The sequence below is a fragment of the Podarcis pityusensis genome (assembly GCF_964106645.2).
Source record: "Podarcis pityusensis genome assembly, chromosome: Z".
Classification (NCBI taxonomy): Eukaryota; Metazoa; Chordata; class Lepidosauria; order Squamata; family Lacertidae; genus Podarcis; species Podarcis pityusensis.
Window position 1 is genome coordinate 50,444,033 of NC_138044.1, and position 18,152 is coordinate 50,462,184.

Consider the following 18,152-nt stretch of genomic DNA (forward strand, 5'->3'; position numbering starts at 1 on the left):
CGGGGAGAAGCGTGGTGCTTTGAGTCCTCTGCTATCCCTGCCGAGCGAAGCCGCATGCCATCCGGCGGAGAGCGCTGACTTCTTCCATTGAAAATTCGGACTTCTTAACAACAACCCGTGAGTAATTTGGAAACCGGGTTCAAAAGGAGAAAAAAAGAATTTTTTTTTCGGATTGGACACGAGCGGGGGGGGATCCAAAAAGGAAGTCAGTCCCCCTCCCTACTGTAAACCTTCCAAAACAAGGATGGGGAAACCAAGGTCCAAAAAGATTTGTATTGCTGATAAAAACTAAGAATTCCACGATGGGGAACTACAAGAATTGTGCTGGAGGAAGAATTGAGGGAGAGGGAAACGTAACCCCCCCCCCTGGGAACCGGGGTGATTGAAGAGAGAGCCTGGTGAAAAGAGTCGGAGATTTTGACAGCTGTCAAAGTAGCTGTCAAAGTCGGAAAGCAGAGAGGATTTTATTATGAGAACTTTGCTGGTTAAATTTGTTACAATTTGCTATAACCCGTTAAAACTTGGATACAAAATGGCGAAAACATGGATAACAATCGGACTTTTGGACTAGAGAAAACAAAGTTACAACAATCCCCCTAGAGGAATTTCGGGACATTACAAAGATGGTCGTAAGTGGAAAAATACCATTGGAATTTTACAGGACTGGTTATCTTCTGGGAAAGCTGCAAAACGGAAATAATATTTAGTCTACAGGGTGTTCAGCTAAAGGAGACAATAGAATTTTCTATTGAAGAAAGGAAGGGACTGAACGCAAGTTTTTGTTCCTGAATAACAATAATCCCTGTAGAGTTACTAAACTTCTGAATTAGAACGTTTCAGCAGCGGAACAAGAGGAAATTGGACTACAACTTGGAAAGAACAATGGGGGGAGTTTTATTAAAGATTTGAAGTTAAATGTCTTAAAAAATAATTATAAAAAGAAAAAGCCAGCAAGGAGTTGGGGGAAATAGGTGATTTATGGACTTTAAGAATTCCAGGCAGATAACATGGTTTGGTGGTCAGGGGGAAATTAAACCGGGGACAGGGGGGGGGAGAACTAAAATCCAAAGGCTTGTCAACTTTTTTTTTTGAATTGGCTCTTTCTCATCTATTATACTTTTTATTTCTTATTTCTTATATGTCTATTGTGTGGGGTGTCCTTATCATTAAAAAAAGGGAAATTGTGGAATGAAAATGGGGTGGGCCCTGGGGAGAGAACTTTTGTCTTTTATTAGGGGTATTGATGAGGAGTGTATAAATTTTAAATTCGAATAATGGTCTAAACAAATTAAGTTTCAATTAGAACTGAGAGCTTGTGGAGCCAACAATATGAAAGGGGAATATGGTAGGGGTGGGGGAAGGGCGGAGTCCCGGAAAGTGGATGTATGAAAATAAGGCTTTGAATGTACTTTAATCTTTACTTTCTGTATTTTTGAAAATCTTAATAAATATCATTTAAAAAAAAAAAAAAAAGAATTTGTCAAAGATGTATAACTTGCTGTTGAAATGGAACACTCAGGATGAAACGGTGAAATCTGTTATGATTAAATGGGCACAAGACGTTGGACACAACATTATGTTCGCTGACTGGGAGCAGTTATGGACCACAGGTATGAAATTTACGGCATGTAATGCCTTAAGAGAGAATATTATGAAAATGATATATAGGTGGTACATAACCCCAGTCAAGCTTGCAAAAATCTATCATTTGCCCGATAATAAATGTTGGAAATGTAAAGAAACTGAAGGCACATTTTTTCACCTTTGGTGGACGTGCCCAAAGATTAAGGCTTTCTGGGAAATGATATATAATGAACTAAAAAAGGTATTTAAATATACCTTCTTGAAGAAACCAGAGGCCTTTCTCCTGGGCATAGTCGGCCAATCGGTGTTAAAAAAGGATAGAACTTTCTTTATGTACGCAACAACAGCAGCAAGAATACTCATCGCAAAGTATTGGAAGACACAAGAGTTACCCACACTGGAGGAATGGCAGATGAAACTGATGGACTATATGGAACTGGCGGAAATGACTGGTAGAATCCGTGATCAGGGAGAAGAGTCGGTGGAAGAAGATTGGAAGAAATTTAAAGATTATCTACAGAAACATTGCACAATTAAAGAATGTTAAAGTGATGATGGATTGAAATTAAGTGGCTTCTAGCTATACAGGCTTTAAAGTTACATATAGATCAAGATTAAGGATTAGGATTAAAAAAGCTAAAGGAAATGGAAATTTGGTTTTTAAGGGGTAAAAATTTTAATGTTATACTATATTAAGATTAAGGATTGGGATTAAAAAAGAGGGAAAGAAATTGCTGGACAAACAAAATTGAACTGGAATACAAAAGAGGGAGGTATGAGGAGGTCCAGAAAATAAGTTAATTTAAAAATGGTGATGAAAAGGTGGTATTGTTTTTAACTGTTTTCTTTTTTGTCTTTTGTTTTTTGTTCTTTTTTGGATTATGTATTGTGTACTTTTGAACTGTGTATTTTTCTTTTTTCTTTTTAAATTTTTTACTGATGTGTTCTTCTTATTGGAAACTCTAATAAATATCATTTAAAAAAAAGAAAAGAAAATGGCTGGTGCGGAGGAGAGAACATTTAAAACATATTAAGGAGAATGAAACTGGATGATGAAGGGGCAGCGGGACCCACAGGTCGCCACTGGGACAGAGGACTCACCTGTTTAGTTCTGTGCTGGGACTCAGTGGACAAGTTGTTATAAGTATAATGGGCCTGAGTGATGCCACAAAACAGCACAGCTACAACACCTGGAGGCAGAGAATTACATTAAAACTGTCACAAAGTACATGGAACGGAGATGTGTTTCAATCAGTGCTGCAAACATGGGCTGTTCTGTTGGACAGAGCTTCTTTCCCATAAAGAATGGCACAGAAACAGATGACTGGGCAGGTCTGGGTTCGCAGAACCACAGGAACTCAAGAAGCTGTCTTACTTCGAGTCTGATTGCTGGTTTAAGGGGGTGGGGGAGGATACACCTGTACACTGCAGGCTTCTGTGCCACACCAAATATGTTAGAAAAAGGAGATATATAATAGTAATCGGAGACTTGAGCTCCCTCAATATCTGATAGAACTCAAACTCTGCCGGGAATATAAGGTCCAACAAATTCCTCAGTTGCCTCACTGACAACAAGGGGATCATCTATCTGACTATTTAAGAAGAATATTGACAAGCCGGTGTGCAGAGGAGGGCGACCAAGATGATCCAGGGTCTGGAAACTGAGCCTTATGAGGAATGGTTGAAGGAGTTGGGTATGTTTAGCCTGGAGGAGACTCAGAAGAGATATGAGAGCCATCTTCAAATATATTGAGGGCTGTCCCATGGAAGAGGGAGCAAGCTTGTTTTCTCCTGTTCCAGAAGGTAGGACTCAAACCAATGGCTTCAAGTTACAAGAAAGGAGATTCTGACTAAACATCAGGAAGACACTTCTGACAGTACGATCTGTTCAACAGTGGAACAGTCTCCCTTGGGAGGTGGTGGGCTCTCCTTCCTTGGATGTTTTAAAGCAGAGGGATGGCCATCTGTCAGGGATGATCTAGCTGAGATTTCTGCATTGCAGGGGGTTGGACTAGATGATCCTTGGGGTCCCTTCCAACTCTACACAGTTCCAATTCTAAGACTCTGTAACTGTTATCCATCCCATCAAGCAATCCAACACACCCAGACAAGCAGACAGGCCATAGCTTACCTGTAAAGCCACAAGCTTCAGCCAACAGAAAGGTGCTCCAAGACATCAGGAAAAACAAGCCTGTTTCCAGCAGCTGGAACTCACGGAGTTTGGTGAATTTGGTGACGTGACAGAGGGGTTAAGGAAAAGACACAGGTGGGCTCCTCTGCGGATGAAAATATTCAGCAGGGGAAAATAGAGCAAGAAGCAAGTAATCTCCCAATTTGATTATTCAGGCCCCAAAGGACAGTCATATATGCATATTGATTATTTGCACTGTTACCCTGCTGATTCATTCTTTGCTAGCAGGAAGTATCCGTAGCTTTTAGAAATAACAATAAAATAACCCCCCCCCCCAACTGATAGTGTAATTTCTGAGTTTGGACCCAACACACCAAAAATCAAGTGGTTACACCTAAGTCCCATTTCAATAAACCAGCTTCATTCAAAATGGCTCCTGGAGTCCAAATATTGACAAAGACCACCACCACCTCCTCAAGAACCCTTGTGCTGAGTTTGGTGATGATATCTTAAGAGGAAGCCAAACATATGTCAAGAAATGTGCCAAGTGATGTTCTGGTCTGCCATCTTGATTCATAATGGTGTCCAGGATCCTAATGGTGACAAAGTCTGCCATCCCCTTGTCAGGAACCCTTGTACGGAGGTTTGGCGCTGAGTTTTATCTCAAGAGCCAGCCAAGCCTATGCCAAAAAAATGGGAAGTGTCACACCAAAACCAAGTTTGTTTGCCATCTTGATCCAAAATGGTGCCTGGCACCTGAACTTCAACATAGACCCCCATCCCCACCTCAGAAAGCCTTGTGTCAAGTTTGGTGACAATATCACAGAAGATGGCTTGATCTATGACAAAACGCGGGCAAAGTCACATTTCAGTCTGCCATCTTGATTCAAAATGGCACCAAAATTCAAGTTACACAAAAAAGGATACAAACGTGTGTTTGCTTATGTACTACCTCCCCCCACAGTGGTACCTCGGGTTAAGTACTTAATTCGTTCTGGAGGTCCGTTCTTAACCTGAAACTGTTCTTAACCTGAGGTACCACTTTAGCTAATGGGGCCTCCTGTTGCTGCTGCTGTGCAATTTCTGTTCTCAACCTGAAGCAAAGTTCTTAACCCGAGGTACTATTTCTGGGTTAGCGGAGTCTGTAACCTGAAGCGTATGTAACCTGAGGTACCACTGTAATGGAAACAGAGCTCTTAGTATATAATCTTATCTTCCATTCCAGGATTAGAGGAAGCAAGCCCATTCCTTTCTAAGCAGAATGCCATTTTGTGCTGCCTGTTTCACCTGCAGGACCCAGGCTAGTTTATTTAAGGCATTATTATTATTATTATTATTATTATTATTATTATTATTATTTCTATACCACCCTATACCCGAAGGTCTCAGGGTGGTTCACATAAAATATCCCAGAGTTTCACATACCATTCTCCGCATTTAGTTATCTGTGGAGTTGTTCTTTTTGCATCTTTCAGCCAAGCTGTTAACAAGCATTTAGAACTACACCTGCCTCTCCCAAAGTTACACACCCTTGTATTATGCTGAAGAAAAATGGTTCGAATTTGCAGAGACATTGTAATGGTTGTAGGGGTTGCTCGTGCGTAAGCCGATGCTTATCTCCCCGGCTGGGTGCAAACACCTGGCTGGGTTGCCAAAGTGAACCTTTTCTGTCTGGACAGCCACTCACCCGTGGCTGACTCAATCGCTGGCAGTTTCCGTCAGTGGGCGTTTCTTAAACTTCTTCCAGCAAATAAGCTCTTTGACGCCTAGTCTCCTCCTACTCTCTCTGCGCGAAAGCCTTCTGCGCAAGGAGGGCGTGGGCAACGGAGGACCCCTACTCTCCCCGCTGGTCCAGGCAAGGAGTCATGGGACCGCCTCGCCGCTTCCCCCATCTGCCCCCTTCTCCACTGGTGCTACGCTGATTCTCTTCCCCAGAAGATGGGCTGCTTCTCCCGATCCCTGGACGCTCTCTGGAATCCCTCTGGCTTTTGCTCTCTCCCTCCGGCACTGATGGCAGTTCCCTGACAGGCATGAAGCAGTTAGAAAGCCAAGTAACACTCATTGAACTTAAAGGATATCAAAGCAGTCACTACTCCAGTAGCTGCTCCCATGGCAAATGATCCGCTGAAGATCCCCAGGAAAATGCCAATGGACTTGAACATTGCCGTTAAATCAAAAGTGTGGCTGTTGTCCCCTGCTGGTTGGTAGGCTACAATGGAGCTGGATGCAAACAAACACAAAGGTTTCTCATTGGCACACCTTGCTGGATATCAGATGCATTGCAGGGCAGCTGTCTGCAACAGGAAAGTCCTGTTCAACATCAGGGCAACTGAAGCAGTCCACAGCAGAGAACAGCATCTTAAATATTATGAGCAAGGAAAGTCATTAACCTAAGCACAGGTGCATGAGAATGCTTGGCTGCCTTTCCAATCAAAGGGGTGCAGGTGAGAATGGGGAATCTGGGTGTCTAGTTTTGACAGGAATATAGAACCCCGAGGTCATAAGAACACAAGAAGCACCTGCTGGATCAGGCCCATCTAGTTTCACAGTGGCCAGCCATATGCCTGTAGGAAGCGCGCAGGCTGGGTTTGAACAGAAGAGCCCCCTCCCTCCTGTGGTTTCTGGCAACTGCCATTCAGAAGCACCGCTGCCTCCAACTGTGTCCAGAAGCAGCACACCTCTGAATGCCATTTACTGGGGAGCCACAGCATGTTAACCACACACTCTGCCCGTGGGCATCCTGGCGCTATCTGGTCAACCACAATAGGGATCAGGTTGCTGGACTAGATGGACTTTGGTCTGATCCAGCAAGGCTCACCTTATAATGGACACAAACAATGGGTTGTTCCTTTGAAAACAAGCAATGCCTTGGTTTGGAGGTAGCTTCCCTTTTTACACCGCTTACAGTTCCTCCCAATTACAGCTTCCTTGCCAGCACTCTGTGTTCCCAGAGGCACCTACTGCTGGCATGGAGGCTTCCCAGATGACATCCGTAGTGCCTCATGTGAAATGTCGCTTACTTAAACCTTGAGAAAGACAACAGAGAACTTACGAAGACAGGACAATGGCAACGGCATCATTGAGGACGCTTTCGCCAAACAGAAGGGCATACAGTTCAACATCCACCTGAAGCTCGTGGAAAATGGCAAGTACGGTCACTGTCCAAGAAAACAATAAAGGAAAGTTGAAAAATGAAATTCAGACCAACGGGCTCTTGCAAGAATTCTGTATTGTTACCAGCACCCTGAGACAATCATTCTAAATTTATTTCATAAGGGTTTCTTCTGGGCCTTTTTCATTTCCTGTGTTTATCATAATCATTCATCTAAGTAAACTACTCATAGCTCTTTGTATTAATTATCTCAGACATACTGACAGCAACCCTTCAATGTAGAGATGCCAGTATTGTTTTGCCCATGTTGTAGATGTGGAGGCTTATTTCATCACATTTATATCCCAATAGCTCAGGAGTACATTGTTCTAGTTTTTCTCCCATTTTACCCTCACAACAAGGTGGTGATATAGATCAGACAAACAGAGGGGTAATGCTCCCAGGTCAATCACTGAATTTTATGGCTGTGTTGGAATTTGAACCCAGATCTCTCCAGTTCTAGCCTTGACGCCGCCACACCATACTGCCTCCTGGCATTCCAGTAATTTGAACTGGGGGCTTCTAACTCATGCCAGTTCCTAACTCATATACTAGGTTGGCTGTTCTCTATACGGTCTTTCTTTCTCATGAAAAAAGCCAGATCTTCCCTCAAAGATGACTGACTCCTAACATTATAAATCCACTGCTAAGATATTTGTTATGTTAGGATTACTTCAGAAGTACAGTTACTTTATGTATGTATGTATGTATGTATGTATTTTCTAAAGTTCTCCCCATTATTTGTACAGCCAGTTGTCTGAAACACTTCTTCCTAAGCACATGCTCAAGTACATTTTCTTTAGTGATGAAGTACGTATAAGACTATATTTCTCCCAAAAATTTTAAAGTTTAAAATTGGGGGTTGTCTTATACACAGACTGTTGCAATTAATTATTTCTTGATTTTGGGCTCAAAAAACAGGGGTCGTCTTATACATGGGAGCGTCTTATACATGGAAAAATACAGACTTAGGCATCTCAACTTAGTTTATATCACCTAGCAAAACCAATATGTGCACCCAAATATGTTTAAGGGATTCAATTTCACTAAAGAGAGCTCACACAGACTGAGGCAAGTCTCACATATTTTTTTCTCTATAGAATGCACTTTTTCCCCTCCAAAAATTGGGGGGAAATGTGTTTGCATCCTATGGAGCGAATGCGGGCTCCTTGGCTTCAATGATAGCAACGCTAAGCCTCCGAAGCTCCAGAGGCTTTGCGTTGCTTTCGCTGAAGCCTGGAGAGCGAGAGGCGTCGGTGCGCACCGACCCCTCTTGCTCTCCAGGCTTCAGGGATAGCCGCCTGAAGGCCTTCGGAGCGCAGCGCGAGTTCCCGCTGCGTTACGGAGGCTTCAGGTTCCTTTTGCTGAAGACTCTCCTGGAGCCCGAAGCCTCCAGAATGCAGTGGGAACTCGCGCTGCGCTCCAAAGGCTTCAGAGATAGCCGCGTGCAGCCCCTCCGGCAGGAGAGGTTGTGCGCGGCTAAAGAGGAAGCCAAGACAGCCAGCAGGATGGATCCCGCTCAATGTCTTGGCTTCTTTGTTCTTTGGGGCTGGGGAGCGGGGAATAAGATTTTTTTCCTTGATTTCCCCCTCTAAAAACTAGATGCGCCTTATGGTCTGGTGCGCTCTATGGAGCGAAAAATACGGTAAAACTTTTCATACAATCTGAGAGAGCTCAAGTGCTCTTTGTTACCAATAAAAGCCCTCCAAATCCCATTTGTTATCAATCAATATAAAAAAGCAGGGGGCAGGGAAGAAAACCGAATCCTTTGGACTGCCTGGCTTACGTGTAGCACCTGCCCTAAGCCCAGCTCAAGTCTCTAAGTACACAGACATTCCATTCAATGTCATGGAGGTGGAAATGAAAGTCTTGTGTTTACGTAATAAACAGAAAATTCTGGTTTCCTTGGTTCCCCCTTTTTAATGTTGGTAACAGGAAAAGCATGGGAGACCACAGAAATTCCCTTCCTCATGACAATGCAGATCATCAGGAAAGGTTCTACAAATAGGAGCTCTGTTATTGTAACACCATTATACAAATCTACGTTGCGGAACACTGTGTGCGGTTCTGGTGAAGGAGAAGGCAGAGCTGGAAAAGTTTCTGAGAAGGGCAACTGAAATGATCAGGGGATGGCAGCCATTTTCCCTATGAGGAAAATGGACCTTTCTCACTTAGACATGATAAAGGACTATGCAATTCTGTGTGGGAAAAGTGGGTGATTTTTTCTTCCCCCTCTCCTATAGGGCTAGAATCCAAGGTCATCCAATGAAGTGGAACGGTGGGCTATTCAAGGCAAGACAACAAAGCAAATACTCCTTTCAAAAGGTTTGACAATAGAATCTGTTGCCACATTATGTGCTGGTGGCCAGGAACTTTAAAAGGAGATTAGACAAATTTATGGATGTCAGGTATACTAAGCACTGCCTCTAGGAGCAGAACACAACTGGAACTGCCAGTTGCCATGAAAACACACGCAGGAGGGGACTATGGCCATGATGCCCTGGTGGGCTTGCTAGAGGAAACATCTGGCCAGCCACTGCGAGAAAGAGGGTGCTGCACCGTGATCCGACCAGCTGCGCTTTTCTTGTGTTCTTATGCCTGCCCATTCTCAACTTTAAAAAACTATCTCCACTCTTAGGTAATAAGAAAGGATTTGGATACACTATATCTAGATTTCAAAGAGAAATTGTAGGTGATAATAATAAACTCTTAAAGAAAATGTACAATTTATTGTTAGAATGGGGGACTAAAGATAAAGATGTCAAATCTGTAGTGATTAAATGGGCACAAGATATAGGACACAATATACAAATGGAAGATTGGGAAAAATTATGGAAAGCCAATTTAAAATTTACTGACTGTACTGTATATTGTTAAAAGAGAATTATATGAAAATGATGTATCAATGGTATATCACACCTGTGAAAATGGCAAAAATGTATAGAACAGGCTCCAATAAGTGCTGGAAATGTAAAGGAAAGGAAGGTATGTTTTTTCATATGTGGTGGAATTGTAAAATAATTTAAAATTACTGGGAAATGATTTATAATGAAATAAAAAAATGTTTAAGTTAACTTTTGTTGGGAGGCCAGAAGCTTTTTACGGAACTGGCAGAAATGACTGGCAGAATCCGAGACCAGGGCGAAGAGTCAGTGGAAGAAGATTGGAAGAAATTCAAAGATTATCTACAGAAATATTGTAAAATTAATGAATGTTAGAATGATGTTGGATAGTAATTAAGTGGTTTCCAGCTGTAATGCTTTAAGGGAATATGAAAAAAGGGTTATAAATAGGTAAAAATTTAATATTATTACTTTTAAAGGATTTGCTGAACCAACAGATTGAAGTGGAATACAAAAAAGGGAGGTATGAGGAGGTCCGGGAAATAAGTCAAAGGAAAATAAGTAATGGAAAATCTGTGTGTTTTTAACTATTTTTATTTTGTATTTTTGTCATTTTTTTTTATTTTTTTGTAATATTTTAAAAAAACCTTAATAAATATCTTATTAAAAAAAAACCAGAAGCTTTTTTATTACGCATTTCAGGCAAATATCTGCCAAAAAATAAGAAGAATTTATTTATGTCTGCTACAACAGCGACTAGGATTTTGCTAGCCGAAAGATGGGAAAATGATGAAATACTTGCGAAAGAACAGTGGCAAGAAAAACAGATGGTGTATGCTGAAATGGTGAAGCTAACTGAAAGATTAAAAGATAAGGACAATAGAGACTTTTAAAAAGACTGGGAACCTTTTATCTACAGAAACAATGTAAGGAAATGAATTCACTTGCAGTGTTTGATTGTTGTTGTTGTTTAGTCGTTTAGTCGTGTCCGACTCTTCGTGACCCCATGGACCAGAGCACGCCAGTGTTTGATTAAACACTTACAATTAGCAAAACAAAAAGCAAAAATATAAAAATGAGGTTAAGAACAAAATAAATAATAAGCAGGAGAAATGAATGTGTAAGAAACCAGGAAGGGAAGTTGGGGGAAGGGGGTAATCGAGAATTTATTTTGTGTTTATATTGTTAGTTGTGATTATGTTAAAAAAGATGCAAAATTCAATAAAAATCATTTTAAAAAACCAAAAACTATCTCCACTCTTGTAGGAGACAGAAAAACCCAAGAACAAAAAGTGAGCTGGGATCCAAGGAATATCTTCCGTGGAACATCTGGCCCAAGTCTGCAACACACCTGGGTCAGTAGCAGAGGCAATGGCACCGAACAAGAGGCAGTCAGTAAAGTAGAAATCTCCTCCAAGCTGTCCCATCACCTTCATCAGAGAAACACAGCCATACATGATGGACCTGGTGATTCAACAGGAACATGGACAGGTAACATTTTCTCATTTCTCATTTAATTTGTATACTGCCTTCCAACATTGCTATAGACAAGGCAGTATAAAGGCCACACAACCTACATCAATCTGGTCCAATACAAATAAGTTGTAACCAAAAAATATGACTAGTAAAATAAACTTAAATAAAGTAAGGTAATATTCAATATTTTGCTTCTGATATTACATGATAAAATCAACTCTCAAAATCAGCAAAATGTAACTGTACAGAAAATTATTCCCAACAATTGCAATTCATTACTAGACTATGATTAATGAAAACAACAGTAAAGTCACAATACAAAAAATACCACAGCCCACGTAAAAATAGATAACTGAGTAGCAAAGTCAGATAGCTTGTAACATTACAAAATGCACTAACACAGCATTTTGTTAAATGCTGGTCCAGGGCAGGATAAATGAATATTAATGTGATAATCTTCTCAAGTACAATAACAACACTGATTTTAAACTGCACATTTAGCACCTTCAGATTCCTAAGCTTAATAACAAAAAAACCACAGAGAAATAAGAATGCTTTCTACATCTGGTGAATACTAAACAGCTGCTCAAAGGGGACCATACACACCCTTCAGAATTCCTACACCCATCATGATCCATTCTCCTTCCATTTTCAAGAAGTCTAGAGGAACAAAGCAAACACTCACCCTATCACAAAGCAGGAAATGGCCGTTCCGAGGAAAGCGTATGCCAAGATGGATCCCAGGTTTCGAAAGAAATGCCGCTAAGAGGCAAGCAAGAGAGTCTTCCATTAAATTAAACTGCTTCAGAGCCGAGGGTCAAATACTTGTTCAAGTGGATTCTTGATTACTTGTTCCAAAATGCGCAATCTCTCCATTAGCTCAGGCCATGCACCCCCAAGCAGAGAAATAAAATAAAGAGGGTGGCACATGCTTGGGAGATGCAGTGGGTCCCCAGCTCTTACAGAGTCCGGCTGTAATCTTTATTTTTACAACCTACTTGGTTATAGTTTAGAGGCACTACCGTTGCTTCTGGCTTTCCCCCAATACAGTGCTTAGGGCAAAGAATAAACGAGTACTGGCGAGGAGAGAAGACTGGGGGTGGACTCCACAGGCTTATAGGCTTGCACACTGCTTGGTCAGAAGTAGGTGATTTTACAATTCATCCTGTCTAGAAAAGTCATAATCCCCGTGGCTCCTTCAAGTAAATTATACTCCTACGACAGTCACTACCACACTGAGAATCAGGGTAGAAGGGGACATATGTGAAGCCTTGGATTACAAAGGATAGCCTTTGATAATGTTCAGATGGAAATCATTTTTCTCAACACGCAGGCACTGGCCTGGTTGGAAGTGAAACAGGCACCCACTAGGGGAATTTCCCCTCCTTCTCTCAGAATACTGGAAGTTGAGGCCACCCAATCAAACTGGCATGAAGTCCAAAAACAGAGGGAGAAATAAATAAAACACTTATTCGCACCATGCATAACTAATTTATGCAACTCATTACCAAAGATGTGTTGGAGGCCATTAGTTTAGATGGTCTTTTAACAAGGGTTAGAAAGCTTGGTGGAGGATGGGTATATAGAAAGCTAATAGCTTATAACAGCTGAACCTCCAGTGGCAAAACCCTCTGCATAGCTGAGAGCAAACAAGGGAAAGCCACGGCCTCCAGGCTCTGCCCAAGAGCATCTCAGAGGCACCTGGCTGCCACCGTCAGGAACAGAACGCTGGAGCCCTGGTCACAAGCAGCAAAGCAAGCCTTCCGTTCTAAGACAACTGCAGTGATTTTCACTGACAGAAGAAAGGTTCATAGCTCAGTGGGAGAGCACCTGCTTTACAAGCAGAAGGACCCAGCATCTCCAGCTATGGGGCCAGGAAGATGCAAAAGCTTCTGAATTCTTTGTCGTGGCCAATGCCAGAAGAGAGCAGCAGAAGGGAGAGGGCACAAGGCTCACCCGGGCCAATTCCTGCCACAATAAATCCAAACAGGCAGATGCCAACTGTGTGCACATGTCTATAATGTAAGTATTACTACAAAGAACAAACAGCCACAACTAATGATCAAACAGTTATTCATTTATATAATCTTAAAGGTTTCACATGACCACAGTTTATCATCTGATTTGGGGGCGGGGGGGGGGCGGACTCCTAAGGAAGCTGGAACTTTCAGCCAAGCATTTCAGAGTGAAAGTATGCCCAACCTCTGCTTTTTCTAAAATGTTTCATTAAGAGCAGGTTCTCCATAGATTGTTGTTGGCTAGATATGAGAGGCGAAAGAGCCTTGCAATGAATTCAGAATTTGGAAGCTTCCAAAGGTTCCAAAATATTGTTCTGAGTTCAATAGCTGTCTGAACAATTGCTTAAAACAGAGTTCAAAAGATGCACAAGATTGCTCCACTGGACTCCCACGTCAACCAAGTTGGAATGATTATCACCCATATAAACAACAAAAAACCTGCCCCTGAGGAGGGGAACCTGTGGCCCCCCCAAACATTGCTGGATTTCAGCATCCATCAACCCCAGCCAGCAAGGCCCTGATTGGGGCGGAGGAGTTGTGATTCAGATGGAGGTTCACTGCCCACAACGTAACACATTCTAAACAGCATAGGAAGCCTATACAAATACAAAAACTCCTTGCAGCAGAAATTATCCCACATGAGTACCATGGCTCATCTAGCTAAAGCAGCATCAATCATGCGCAGACTCACAGGAACCCTGTGGTTGCCAGAAGTTTAAAAATATAAGGAGAAGAAAGATGAGGAGGAGAAACCCACTCAGTAACTGTGTGCACTCATTGGCCATGAAATGCTAAAAAGGTGGTACACGGGGAGGGGGAGTTGAAAATGGGGTGTGAGGGGGGAATGAAGAGTGTGTTGTGGAGGACAGCATGGCTGGTTGACTGGAACAAGAACGTTCCATTTTGCTGCAGGTCCCATTCATTACAAACAATACCTGGATGTGCAAGAAAGCCTGTTTTCAGTCACAGGACAGGTTGCACAAGTTGGCATGGGTGGCATAAGAAGACAGGGTGTTGTGTTGCTGCTCCTCTCCTTCTCCCCTTCACTTTTTAAATTCTTCTGAAGCATCACTTAAAAGTTTAAAATAACTTTGAAAGTTAAATAGGGTTGCCATATTTCAAAAAGTCAAAATCTGGACACAAAGATTGTTGAGCTTTTTTAGTTTTGAACAAAGTGGTTGAGCTTTTTAGCAAAATCTCAAAGATAACTGGATAACTGATAAGTTTTTGAGCTATTTTGGGGGGGAAATGCAAAAATATAGACTTCTAAAATACTGTATAGACTTCCAAATTCCGGACATGTGGCAACATTTCTGCCATTCCAGAAAAGTGATGGCAGCACAGGCTGCATCCTCCTGGGCCAGTTCTCCTGCAACACCTTACTCTGAGGAAGGGCCAAGGAGGGGGAGGGGCCCAGACATTAAAAGTAAGGCAAGGGGGAGAGGTAGCAGGTGGGGGCAGGAGGTGTGCTAATTTGTTGTTTTGCTCAATAAGTGGGCTAGGCCTGCAAACAGTTATAATAGCTCTACAGCTTTTTAAACGAAGCTTTGTGTCCTCCCGTTGCTTGGTCCCTGCTCCTGCCAACCTAGCAGTTCAAAAGCACGTCAAAGTGCAAGTAGATAAATAGGTACCACTCCGGCAGGAAGGTAAACGGCGTTTCCGTGCGCTGCTCTGGTTCGCCAGAAATGGCTTAGTCCTGCTGGCCACATGACCCGGAAGCTGTACGCCGGCTCCCTCGGCCAATAAAGCGAGATGAGCGCCGCAACCCCAGAGTCGGCCATGACTGAACCTAATGGTCAGGGGTCCCTTCACCTTTAACACATTAATGCTGAGATGGACAGCATCATTACCTGAGCCTACAGGATAGAGCAGAATTCACATCTGACAAAGGTGTAAAAGCACCAGAATTTCTTTCAACATATTAAAGCATCGGTTTAAATGAGGAAGGACATACCCTTTTCAAGCTGTATCCTGCATAAAATATAATTGGAGGGAGCAAGATGTTGAAGAATACTTCTGGATCGAATGTCACCTGTAGAAGTTTTTTTTTGAAAAAGAACGAATAAAAATCCAGGTAAGGAAAGTTTTACATAAGACTGTATATAAAGCTTAATTAAGTTCACTTTAAATCAAGAATAAAAACGTTAGCAAACACAACTGCTTCAGGGAGCCAAATGTTTGGCTTTTACAACCTGGGAACAATGGATAATTTCACAAGAAAAAGCTCCCATTACTCTAAACAGGAACACCCTTCACCATACCTGGAACTGGAAAGTTTTAGGTAATACAGAAATGTGACTTGTGTGTACAGGGAGAAAAAAAGGAGAAGGCTACACACAGGAAACTTCCATTCTGGAGGCTCTACCTAAGGAATTTAAGATGAAATAGATAGTGCTATTAGCTAATTACCTTGGAGTGCATGAGGGTGGGCAGCCAAGGATGAGAAAGGAGTTCAGGGCACATGAACAGGTTTCCATAACAGAACACAGAAGGACCAGTGGGATGATGATGGTGGAGGAGGAGGAGGAGGAGATACATGAGAAAGCCTACCAAACCAGGTTTCTTGCTTGGTTGCTTCAGGGCCCACTGGCCCTGGTCAGCCCAGCCCAACCAGACTGGTTTGGAAAGCCAGAGGTGGAACTGAGAAACCCTTTCTAGGGTGGAGGGGCAAAGAAGAGAAGGGAGAAAACCAGCTTACCTTTCTGAGCATCTCATTATCCTGAACGTTATTAGGTTCGTGGGAACTGATTTCCCCTTTCAGGGTATACTCGTAGAACTTCCCACTGAGGTTTACCAACAGAGTTGCAGGGCTGGTCTGCACTGGGCAGCTTAAAGTCACGTTGTTGATATCACTAGGAATGTGGATGCCATAGCGAAGGACAACACCCACCAGGACACCTGTGAATAGTAAATTCAGTGCTCTTTCAGTGTCTGCACGGTTGTCTTCTGCCAACGGTTTTACTCTGCTGCTGTGGTTGTATTTTGTTTTGATCAAACCACACCTGACAGGCACCCTTCAGATATTTTGGACGACCGCTGCCATCAGCCCCAGAAAGCAAGATCATGCTGACCAGGGCTGGTGAGTATTGTTTTGGACTGATGGGAGAAGTTTTGATCAGGAGAGTGCTAGGCTCACAAAGGCCGTTTTAGATTTTGTGTTTCATGTTCTATTTTTATAGTTTAGCGTCTTCCTTTTTAACCTGCAAGCTACTGGGAGAATTCCTGTTAGTGGGCAGTATATAAATACTGTAAATAAATAAAGTGAAAGGGAGCGCTGAATGAGAAGAACTGCAGCCACAGCCAAGAGATTTTAAGGCTTGGGGCTACAAGATCTCAGGATGTAACACTCAAAGAACCGCTTTGTTTGCCACATTTGTAAAGTGCACATGTGAAACTGTGATGTATGCACAAAGTAAACACATTTTAAAAAATGTGCAAGTACAGACTACAAGGAACTTGAACTGTCTGTAGTTCCAAGGCACTTAATTACTATAAGGACTCATAAAAATAGCGAGAGAAACACTTAGACAAACCCTCCATGCTCACATGACACATGCTCATGATGCTATTAGGAACTATCTTGCATAACAGATTGACTAAAGGGAGCAAGAGGGGAGAGGAGAGAGGAAGGCTGAGCAACAGCGGAGTAGCCTGGGAGCAAGGAAGTGGCTAGTGTCCCCTGACAGAGAAGGGGCAGCGTTTCTGGGGTTGGTGCTACAAGAAGCATCCTAAGGCATTGGCCGGGCTGGGCCAGCTTGCTAAAAGAAGGCTGCACTCAGTTAGCCTGCCTGCCTCCCAGGAAGGAAGGAAGAAGGAAGGAAGAGCCATAGCTCAGAAGCAAAAGTGTACACATTGCATGCAAAAGGTCCTTGGTTCAATCCTCAGCATCTCCACATCCCTGCCTGAACCCATGCTGCCCACCAGCAGGCGTAGAAAATACTGAACTAGGTGGCTCTTCCTACAACCTTTTCATTGCGCAGGTCTGGCACCTCCTTCCAGGAGATCAGCCTCTTCACTGCTTCTCAGGTGTTAATGTTCCCTACAAAGCAGAATTCCATTTGATAATGCTGATCTTCTGGAAAGCCCCCCCCCCCCAATCTGAATTGACTGTTTGGAACTCAGAGGCTTCTTAAAAGCTCAGGGAAGGAAATTTCCATGACACTGTCACCTACCTCTTTGCTTTACAGTGGTACCTAGGTTCTCAAATGCCTTGATACTCAAACAACTTGGAACCCAAACACTGCAAGCTCGGAAGGAAGTGTTCTGGTTTGCGAACTTTTTTCAGAAGCCAAACATGATCTGTTTTGAGTGCCACACTTCTGTTTTGAGTGTTACACTGAGGTCTGTCTGTTTTTGCTATTCATTTGCGTTTTCATGGCTCTTTTTTGTTTTTGTTACTGTGTAGTACCCAGTTCAGCTACTGATTGATTGACTGACTGTGTGACTGCACTGCATCATTTATTGCTTTCATTTTATGGATCCATGGTCTCGTTAGATAGTAAAATTCATGTTCAATTGCTGTTTTAGGGTTGTTTTTAAAAGTCTGGAACAGATTAATCCGTTTTGCATTACTTTCTATGGGAAAATGCATCTTGCTTTTAGAAAGCTTTGGTTTTGGAACAGACTTCCGGAACAGATTAAGTTTGAGAATCAAGGTACCACTGTACTCTGTACCCTGAGCACATGGGTAAAGTGCCTATATGAGAGAGAATGGAACAGGACTTGAGAAACAGCACTTGCTTCACTTCTCAGAAAGATCTGGTAACCAACAAGAGGGGAAAGCAACCAATACATCTAAGTACGATATTATTTGTTGAATCTCTTTAGCCATCTTTCTCAATAACGACGCAAGACAGTTTTACAGAAATATAAAAACATATAAAACGAATATAAAAGATACACAACAAAGGATATAAGTTACTGGTGGTTAGTCCCTAGTCTGGAGGTCT

At 42.4% G+C, this 18,152-nt stretch overlaps 1 protein-coding gene across 1 annotated transcript in view; it reads right to left on the minus strand.

Annotated features, from left to right (window-relative positions):
- LOC308468310 (sodium/hydrogen exchanger 6-like) overlaps positions 1-18,152 on the minus strand; it is a 47,291-nt gene that overhangs the window by 21,848 nt on the left and 7,291 nt on the right. Inside the window, 8 exon segments of the mRNA XM_080990452.1 lie at positions 2,686-2,774; positions 3,716-3,821; positions 5,794-5,935; positions 6,768-6,873; positions 11,061-11,173; positions 11,871-11,947; positions 15,158-15,235; positions 15,902-16,101. Coding sequence (XP_080846578.1) covers positions 2,686-2,774; positions 3,716-3,821; positions 5,794-5,935; positions 6,768-6,873; positions 11,061-11,173; positions 11,871-11,947; positions 15,158-15,235; positions 15,902-16,101 — 911 coding nt within the window.